We start from the raw sequence: 10,816 nt of genomic DNA, 5'->3' as shown, positions 1-10,816 counted from the left end.
CTTGTATGTACTCTGGGGTTTTAATGTATTCTTGTCGTTGGACCTACACCTAGGCTCCAATTCTATTGTCTAACTGCTTTCTGCAGCTTTATTGACACAATGTGTGTTACCGGTGAGTTTACTAGTATTTCTTGCGCAACGCTGTTCGTTAATGCATAAAGTAATTCTTGTAGTATAAAACGTGCATGAATTCACTTGTATAGTATGTAATCAGACATTGTTGACATTTAAGCACATAATTGCGGTCATTAAATAAAAATTAAAGTGTACGGAAATTACCGGTTTGTTGCCAGTTGTCACATTTACTAAACTTACACCATTTTTAGTGGAAAAACAAGTGTATAAACACTAGAGAAAGAAGAAGGTTTAATAAAGAAACATTTTTGTAAAATATGTTTACAAGTTGTAAACATCTAAAATCTTCAAGAATGAAGTTTACCAAGTAGTAAATATATTCTGGAGGGTAACTAACGCTACTAAACACTTTACCAAGTTACTACACGCTTTTGTGAAAGATCAAGTTCATGTTGTTATGAAAGTTGTATAGTTTTTACACTTGAAAGGTATATTATTGTGTAGAGTTGATTGTTGGTCATTGTGTGTTGATTTTGAAAAGAAAATGATATGCTAAATAGCATGGACACCTCCATTTACAAAGGAAACTATGGCGAAATTAAAAAATTCAGAACCCTAATTCTCTCTCTAGCATGGCGAACACGTCCCTCCTTGTAACCCTAGAATTTTCTTCTTGATCTTTGTATAACAGTCTGACTATTGAGGATTGGGAATTCTCATCTTCAATTCGAACTAGTTAGCAAAGGGATTGAGTTAATTTTTAGGGTTTTGTTTTTTGTTTCTGTGCTTTTTCGCCGGCCTAGTTCCTGGTTATTGATCAGATCGTATAGCGTTGTGGGTTTATTCATTGAACCGATTACTCTATATGGTTTTGAAAGATTCCGGGATTAGGGTTTGCTAGTTTAGGGTTTCTGCTGTGTTCTCGTTCGTTGGTTTCTGGTTTTCTTGTTTTTTCTCGTGCATGGTTGTCTGAGTTTTTCTTGAGATTAGAGAGTTGTTTTCTATAGCATGGATGAACGTAAAAAACATGGGGTAAGTAACCAAGGGGATCGTGGAAAGTCAGCGATGCAATTCAAGGGTATTTCTACTCGTGGAGTTAATAGTGTTGGTAATACGGTGCTGCCGAAAAGAGGTATTGTTATCAATGAACCGAAGCCGATTAATGTTATTGATGAACTAACTAAGGTTACGATACCGGTTCCGATTGAAAAGCCGGTGATTCAAGGTCCGGGCTGTAGTGTTCCGAATATAATGATGGATGGGCAAGAGGGGGTCAAAGAGGTTAATGCGGATAATGGCAGCGTTTTAAAAACTAAATCATATGCTGATTCGTTACTTGCAAATAAGAATGTTAAGCTGAATTTTCGTGCTCTTGCTAGTGATAGTATCCAGGAGGGATGTGATGTCGTTCTTCCAAGGGAATCTGTACGGGTAGTTCAAAACAAAATGGCTAATACCCTTTATGGTTATTTTCTGGGTGATCGGGTAGCATACCCGGTTGTTGATTATTTTGTCCGTAATAACTGGAAGAAGTATGGTGTTCAGAAATCTATGATGAATGCGAACGGATTTTTTTTCTTCAAGTTCTCGGAGGAGGCAGGTATGCTTAATGCTTTGAAAGATGGCCCATGGATTATTCGATCGCAACCTCTTTTTCTAGATATTTGGAGCCCGACTACAAAACTGGAAAAAAAGGAAGTAAAGAAAGTGCAGATTTGGGTTAAAGTTCATGATGTTCCGATTGCGGCTTATACGGAGGATGGGCTAAGCATGATTGCGACTACGATTGGGGAGCCGAAAGTATTGGATTCTTATACATCGTCGATGTGTTCGGATATGTGGGGAAGGAGCAGCTATGCGAGAGCTTTAATAGAAGTCTCGGCTGAGAAGAGTTTAAGGGAGCAGATAACGTTAGCGATTCCTGAACCGGAGGGGGAGGGTTTTGTTAAGGAGACGATGTCGGTGGAGTATGAATGGTCACCGTTGAGATGTGGCCATTGTTGTGTATTTGGGCATTCTAACGAAACTTGTCCTAATCAACCGAAGCAGCAGGGTAATGTTCGTAATGCTACTAGGGCTGGAAAAAAACCGGTGATTGATGACGAGGGTTATTCGGGAGTTCATGGGAAGAAGGTTGCTAAGAAGACGGGGTTCCCGGTCAACAAGCCGAAACCAAAGTTTGAATATCGGCCTGTGGTTTCTAAGAAGAATCATGCTTCGGGTAATGGGTCGTCTGAGCCCACGTTTCAATCGGCTAATCCTTTTGAGGTTCTAAATGATCCTAGTGTTAATGAGGATGGGGATGGCAATAATTCGGGTGAGATTCCTGTAGACGAGGAGGAGAATGAGGTGGAGGAGGGATATGTTGAAGGAGACGAGTATGAGCTTGATGATTACCTACGGCAAGGTACGTTTAAAAGCACTAATAGTAAAGGGGCAAGCACTCCTTCTTCGTCGGTTATTAATGGTTAGTATAGCTTCTTGGAACGTAAGGGGTTTGAACCGCCCCATTAAGCAAGCTGAGGTTCGGCAAGTTATCAAAGATGTTAATTTAAGCTTATGTGCTATTCTTGAGTCTCACATTGATCCGAGTAACCTTTCTAAAATTTGTAAGGCGGTCTTTCGGTCGTGGAGATGGACTTCTAATGGGTCTCTTTGTAATAAAGGTACGAGAATTATCGTTGGTTGGAATCCGTTAGTGTTTGATGTTATGGTGCTCTTTCAGTCAGATCAGGTTATGCACTTGCAGTTGTTTTTTAAACACGAGAAAAAAATGCTCTTTTGTTCTGTCGTTTATGCTGCAAACTATTATATCTCTCGTAGGGAGTTATGGAACCACCTCGGCCTGCATAAGTCGCTTGTTCGTAATGATCCGTGGGTTATGCTAGGTGATTTTAACTCAGCGTTGTATCTTGAAGATAAGTCTATGGGATGTTCGTCAATTTCGGCTAGCATGAGAGACTTTCAAGCGTGTGTTAATGATATTGAGATGCTGGATTTGAATCAGTCCGGCTTACATTTTACGTGGAGTCAAAAACCAAAGAAGGGGATTGGTTTAATGAAAAAGATAGATAGAGTCATGGGGAATTCTCAGTTTTTAACCCTTTTCCCGAATGCGGTGGCTGTTTTTTGTCCAGCTCGGTTATCGGATCATAGTCCAAGTGTTCTCAAAATTCCGGTTATTGGGAAACTTAAACACAAGTCGTTCAAGTTTGCTAATTTTCTTGTTCATAAGCCTGAATTTTTAGACATTGTGAAGCGTATTTGGGAGACGGATGTTAGAGGGGTGTATCAGTTCTCGGTTGTGAAGAAGCTTCGGATGTTAAAGTCTCCTCTTCGGGTTTTACTCTTTCAGCAAGGCAATTTGCATAGAAAAGTGCAAGATTTACGTGAGAGACTTGATCAAATTCAGCGAGAGCTTGACAGTAATCCGGCTAGTTTGGCAATTAGTGAGGAGGAAACTACTATTCGCCGTTCTTATCAGGAAGCTTTATTGGATGAAGAGCGGTTCTTGAAACAGAAGTCGAAGGTGGACTGGTTGACGGTCGGAGACATGAATTCAGCGTTCTTTCATTCGTCCCTTAAAAATAGAGTTCATTTTAGTCGTATCAGTGTTATTCGGGACGCTAATGGTAAGGTGTATGAGGATGAGCATGTCCAGCTTGCTTTCGTTAATCATTACGAGAACTTCTTGGGTAATCAAGGTGACATTTCGCTTAGCCCGGCTCCAGATTTATTCACAAACAGATTATCGAGTGAAGTTTCGGGTCTTATGGTGCGTCCGGTTACGCATGTTGAGGTTAAAAAGGCGCTGTTCTCGATTGGGTCAGACAAAGCCCCGGGCCCTGATGGTTTTACTGCTGGTTTTTTTAAAGGTGCTTGGCCTATCATTGGTAGTGCAGTGTCGAATGCTGTGATTGATTTCTTTGTGACAGGTAAACTCCTTAGGGAATTGAACCACACGTTTCTTGTTCTTCTCCCCAAGACGTCCTCCCCGTCAGTGGTTACGGACTATCGTCCGATTGCTTGTTGCAATGTGTTGTACAAATGCATTAGCAAGATTGTAGCTGATAGAATAAAAGTGGGCTTGAATGATATAGTCAGTATCAACCAATCAGCTTTTGTGCCAGGTAGGAGAATATCGGACAACGTTTTACTTACACAAGAGTTGATGCATAACTATCATCGTAATGTTGGCCCTCCGAAATGTGCTTTCAAAGTGGATATTCAGAAGGCGTATGACACTGTCGATTGGAACTTTCTGAAGGGTATTTTGATGGGTTTTGGTTTTCATCCTACAATGATTCACTGGATTATGTTATGTGTTTCCACTACATCGTACTCGGTGTGTGTTAATGGCGAGGTTCATGGGTTCTTTAAGGGTAGAAGGGGATTGAGGCAAGGTGATCCGGTCTCTCCTTATTTATTTACGCTCGTCATGGAAGTTCTTACGGCCATCTTACAGCATACGGTCAGGATTGACAATTCGTTTAAATTTCATAATAAATGTGAACGTCAGCAAATTGTCAACTTGTGTTTTGCCGATGATTTGTTTATCTTCGCGAAGGGTGAGATTGCTTCAGCTAGATGTATTATGAAGGCGCTGGATTCATTTTCTAAAATGTCGGGGTTGTTACCTAGTGTTCAGAAAAGTACTGTTTTCTTCTCGAATGTTCCATCGTATGTGAAAGCTGCTATTCTAAAGTTAATGCCTTTTAAGGAAGGTTCGTTGCCTGTGAAATATTTGGGAGTGCCGCTTATCTCGACCCGTTTGCTCCAAAAGGATTGTCTTCTGTTAGTAGAGAAGCTTGAAAATCGTATTATGCACTGGCGTAATAAACTTCTATCTTTTGCAGGTAGATTGCAACTTATAAATTCGGTTTTATCGTCCATGCATATTTACTGGTCTTCTGTGTTTATTTTACCGAACCGGGTGATTCAAAAGCTGGAGGCTTTGATGCGAAACTTTTTATGGTCTCATGATAGTGCGTTTCAAAAAGGCCGATCCAAAGTTTCTTGGAAAACGGTGTGTGTTCCTAAGTATGAGGGTGGTTTAGGTATTCGTCGGATCAGTGATGCTAATGTCGCCCTTATGACAAATCATATTTGGAGCATTCTTTCGAGGCGTAATTCAGTTTGGGTTGAGTGGGTTCACTCTTATAGGTTGAGAGGTAAAAGCTTTTGGGTTTGTAAAGTTCCAGCTTCCTGCTGTTGGTCTTGGAGAAAGATTCTTCAGCTCCGGCCGATTGTTAGGAAGTTTTTCTGGTCCGAGATTGGAAATGGTTCGGCTACCTCCGCTTGGCACGATAATTGGAGTGAGATAGGCCCGCTCGATCAGTTTCTTTCTCCCCGGATGATTGCTAGCGCGGGTTTTAATATGGAGTCCAAGGTGTCGGATGTCTATTCCGATACGTCTTGGAGCTGGCCGGTTGCGTGGCGGGACTTGTATCCGGTTCTTATTCAGCTCGATGGTATTTCTTTGCAGCCAAATAAGTTGGATAAAGTCTTGTGGCGTCATGGTAATCAAAAGCATGTGTTCTCGTCGTCTAGAGTTTGGGATTCGGTTCGGTTTCATGCTGTGGAGGTGGATTGGTGCCGTCTTGTGTGGTTTGGTCAGTGTATTCCGCGTCATGCTTTTCTTTTATGGCTTATCATGCGAAGGAAACTGCTTACTCAAGATAAGATCTTGAGTTGGGATTTATCGCGCAGGAAAAATATGAATATGATGTGCTGTTTGTTATGCTATGCCAATCATGACTCTCATACCCATTTGTTTTTTGAATGCAAATTCTCGTCCCAAGTGTGGCTGCTGGTTAGACAAAAAGCGGGTATGGGTTCGGTGCATGCTAAATGGGATGACATTGTTAACTGGTTACTTGATCGATCCAATTCAAAATTGGCGTCGGTTTACGTTGCTAAACTGATAGTGGCTGCTACGGCCTATTTCATTTGGCAAGAGCGGAATGCTAGATTATTCAGAAATCAGGTGAGGCCCCCGGAATCATTAAGTGACACCATTATACAACAAGTGCGGTACAAGCTGATTGGTGCAAAGTTGAAAAAGTGCGATAATGTTCGAAAGCTTTTAAGGGCTTGGGATATTGAAGCTTCAGATCTGCACGATGATGGCGGCTGATGATGCTTTTGTATTTTTTCTTGTTGAGTCTAGGTTTGTAGCCTAGTGGTTTGTTAGTCCAGTTTCGGTTGTCGTTTGTTTGGTTTTTCTCTGGTTTTTACTTTCATAGGGCATGTCCTATGATTGAACTAGTGTAGGCTCTCTACACTACTTGTGTTTTTTTTGGTTGTGAATATATAGTATCACCGGGGTAACCCTTTACCCAAAAAGAAACTATGGCGAAATTTTCTAAAAATCCAAACACTTAGAAAATATTTTCTAAACAAGTGTTTACAAGTATGTTTTAAACAATGTTTTTCACTCTAAACTTTGCCATAGGTGTTGTTACAAAAATGCAAGTATTGGAGGTTGGTTTTTGTAAATAAAAATGAATAAATATATATTTAGAATATATATTTTATATTAAGACACTTGTGTGAATATTTGTATACTTGGTGGAATAGTTATATTATTTTAGGGTAAAATAATATAACTTAACAAATTACCAAGAATTTACAAACCCAAATAATACCAAGAATATCAAGGGATAAATATTTAAGTTACACACTTGATATTGTGAAACCAAACGCTAAAACGCAACTTACAAATATTCCGGAAGGTATCGTATTAATTACATTTTTGGTAAATATTATTTTGGAAACGAAAGAAGTGAAAATATGATTTTTGAACATATTACCAAGTATATCATATTTTCGACAAAACGAAAATATATTATTTTTGAGAGATAAAAATATACATTTTCCTAGTATATTTAGAAGATATATAATTTTTGGGAAAAATATATATTTTCTTGGGAATACATTATTTTTGACAAATAAGTTATATATATTTTCTAAGTGGGACTTAAAAATATATTATCTAAGCCTACAAATAATACATGTATGAAATACCCCCATCCTTGGGAAGGAAATACGGAAATAAATACTTGTGAAGTATTGTACAAAATATTGTTAAACAATTATTCCAAACCTTAAATATAAATTAAAGTTAGAATAATTATTATTTTAACAAATAAATATAACATGGAATAACATAAGAAACGCAACTCAAAAACGTTAAACTCTAAGCCAAGGCACGACCCGTTCGTCTAATAGACGTTAGTACACTGTAGGTAGTCGTGTTTGCTGCGGAGACTTGAGTTGCTAGTTCTGAAGACGCAATACTGTGAGTTCATGTCCCCTTTTCTTTTAACGGTTTTCAGTTTTATAACTTCGGGGGTGATATACATGTTACGATTATTTACATGGTATGATTTGCTTAAGGAGGGTTACTGCTAGATCATGTGAAAGGTGGGTACAACACTTAAGGCCATTAATCCTCATTGTAGGACCAAGGGACATGAGTGATAGATCTATTTGGGTGTAGCGAGCCCACACCCATGCGGGCCAGGGTGGCCCATGTGGTGACTATGTCTTCATCCCGGAGACAAATTTGCTAGGTTTGAGTCTTCCTGCACCATTTCACACATACCATTGGCTTTGCAACCCATTGGTGATCTCTTTTTCCTTATTGCTACATACCAGGGACATACATTATTACAGACATACTTTAAAGGTTTAGACATACACATGAACTCGCTCAACTTTTGTTGATGTTTTTCAAATTACATGTATTTCAGGGAACTAGTGGATCTGGCAGGGTATGCATGTGTCTTCAAGCTGCGTCGTGAAATAAGAGATGTTATCCATGGGTGTTGAGTTTAGGGGGTGTATCTTAATCCTGGACGGGATACATGTTTCTAAACTTAGGTTTTATTTAAAGTCTTTTGTGGAGTCTTTATGAACTCAGTTAAAACATGTTATGGTTTGTAACTTAATTTGGTATCGATGTTTTCAAGACAAGTATGTTGTGGCATTTTCTAAACTTTATTAATGGATGAACATCTGATGTTTTTATCATATAGCATTGTTATGATTGATTGCTATGGTATTAAGAAGTCACACCAAATAACCACGCTTCCGGAAAAGTCAGGGTGTGACAACCATTACAATCAATCTATGCACTAATACGACACTTACAGACAATCTACGCACTAATACGGTACTTACAAACAATAAACGTCATGATACCGAATGCCATCGACATGACTCGTACTGCCAAAATACGCGACATTGCGGAACAATAGTGACAATAAATGTCATAATACAACATTTAATGACAAAATGCGTCGAGTACTGATCCGGTAGGACATGTATACATACAACATTTAATGACAAAATGCGTCGAGTACTGATCCGGTAGGACATGTATACATACAACACGGGACGTTGGACTACAAGTGAAATCAAAACAACATCACACGAAATCATGGAATACGACAACACACGTAACCGAACTTATCTAGAACGTGTCGTATAGACCATATACTTCATAAAATGAATTTCATGAATGAATTAATTACTTTGACATTTAACTCAAATACTTACAATTTTCCAAGAAACAACGATCTTCGAAGCATTAAATTTCTCATTTAATTCCCATCATCACTTTCCATTTAAACTTCATGTTCATTGCAAAAAATAAAACATCTTGTATCAACAACAATTGTAACACAACATAAAACAACCTCCATCAATTTCATTCAAACCAAATCACAACTTCCATTCACCACAAATTGTTGGCTAAACCAAAATAAAGCATCCTCCCCCTCTCTCTCACTACCGCCATCCACCATCCATACCACCACTACTGGCCACAACCTCATACATAGGAAACAAGTGACCGAAAAACTCGTTGTTACCTGATATGTCACTGAAGAATTCAGATCTTTGCTGGTCTGCTGATAATTAACATGGTTAAACCCTAGCCATGGATCGTGACAGGGTATCCGAACCGGAACCCTATGGTGCCACAGTGGGAAGCATACGACAACGGTGGTGGCGGTTGTGGTGGTGGTGTGAGGGTTTCAGGTCTTGGATTATGTGACAACTCGAGTTTTCAAGGCCTTTCCTCGACACGTTATTTGTTTCACGATTGTGTTTGTATAACTTGTTTGCCTTGTAATTGTCCACGTTTGTTATATGTTTGAGATATTGTGTTATTATTTATTATATGATGCGTGCTAGTGTGTATATGTTTTAAGTATATATTTTAAGCCCTTTTTACACTTTAGCCAAGTTTTAAATTTATAAAACACGATATTTACTAACACTAAACACACATATGGGCAAGTGCACCCATCGTGGACGTAGTATAGTGTTGGTAAGATACCGAGGTCGTCCAAGGACACAAGAGCTTTTAGTACCGGTTTATCCTCAACATCTAATCAAATCAAAATGTTAGAAAAGATTTTTAAAACTAAGAAAATAAAACTAACTAAATGCTGAAAAATAAAATAAAAATAAAAACAGATAGACAAGATGAATCACTTGGATCTGACTCGTGTGTTAGTATAACCTTTGATTATTTTCGCACTTTTGCACTTGTTTAAGAGATTATCTTAGTTATTGTAGTAGGGCCCTTTTTTTGAAGGCGACGTTACCCTCAACCCAATAGTTTGAGTCAGCAAGGATACAATCCTAAAGGGTCGGATTATTGAAAGATAATTAATTAAGTTATTAATGCAAATTATGGTAGGCCCCTCTTTTGGAGGTGACGTTACCCTCGACTAAGTAGTCTGAGTCAGCAGGGATACAGTCCTAAATAGTCGGGTTATAGTATTAATAGTAGTTAACTTATAAGGGGATGAAAGAGTTTGGACCCCCGCCATCCAATACCTTTGGGTATTGAAGGAGGTCCTACTAAATTTGACCCAGGTCCCTTGCAGGACCTCTAAACGCTGAACAAGGGCAAGACCCTTACCAAACCGTTCCCTTAACCCCCGACCAGGTAGCCAACATACCTCCATATAGACCGTGGAGATATGAATGGTGAAAATCTTTTATTTTATATAGACAGTAAAATAATGCCAAGACACCACGGACAAACGATAAGGAAGAATCACCTTCAACATAAGAAACTAGTTATTAAAGTCATTAATACAAAACCAATTAAAAAGTGCAAAAGATTAAAAATAAAAAGTATTATACTAAACACTTGTCTTCACCAAGTGATGTAAGAGACTTAGGCAAACATGGCCTTGATTGTCAAGAACTCTTATGATCAATCTTGGATCCAGAGACGACGCACACACTCTATGATGGACAATGGATGATGGTGGTGGATGATGGTGTTGTGATGGTGGTGGGTGGTGGATGAAGTGTGAGAGAGGTGGTGTGCCAAGGGATGAGTTGCAATGGCTCCAAGCACTCCTATTTATAGGTTGAACAGAAGCCTGGGCACGGCCCCGTGTCCGCTGGGCACGACCCCATGCCCGTCTGACACTATCTCTCTTCATTAATTGTAATTCGCAATTACAATTAATGCGCCTGCAGTACTTTGGGCATGCCCCCGTGGTGAGTAATAGAAGCTTCTATAGGTTTGTCTTTTCTGCTGCTTCTTGGGCACGGCCCCGTGTTCGCTGAGCACGGGGCGTGTTCAGTCTTCTGCCTTCTCTGTTTTGCTTGGGAGGATGCTGTCAAGGGGTCGGGCAGTCCACTTTTGTTCCCTTTCTTGTATTTATGTTAGATTTAGCTGTCTTTTTGCTTCTTTTGTTAATTTGAGCTC

General features: G+C 39.3%; 1 protein-coding gene across 1 annotated transcript; it reads left to right on the top strand.

Annotated features, from left to right (window-relative positions):
* Positions 1 to 1,083: 1,083 nt before the first annotated feature.
* Positions 1,084 to 6,211, top strand: LOC110892613. Its single transcript, XM_022139770.1, has 2 exons — positions 1,084 to 2,482; positions 2,553 to 6,211. Exons 1-2 carry the CDS (start codon positions 1,084 to 1,086, stop codon positions 6,209 to 6,211), a joined length of 5,058 nt encoding a protein of 1,685 aa, XP_021995462.1.
* Positions 6,212 to 10,816: the final 4,605 nt, after the last annotated feature.

The sequence above is a fragment of the Helianthus annuus genome, chromosome 2 (genome assembly GCF_002127325.2).
Source record: "Helianthus annuus cultivar XRQ/B chromosome 2, HanXRQr2.0-SUNRISE, whole genome shotgun sequence".
Taxonomy (NCBI): Eukaryota; Viridiplantae; Streptophyta; class Magnoliopsida; order Asterales; family Asteraceae; genus Helianthus; species Helianthus annuus.
This window is presented reverse-complemented; position numbering and strand designations above follow the sequence as displayed.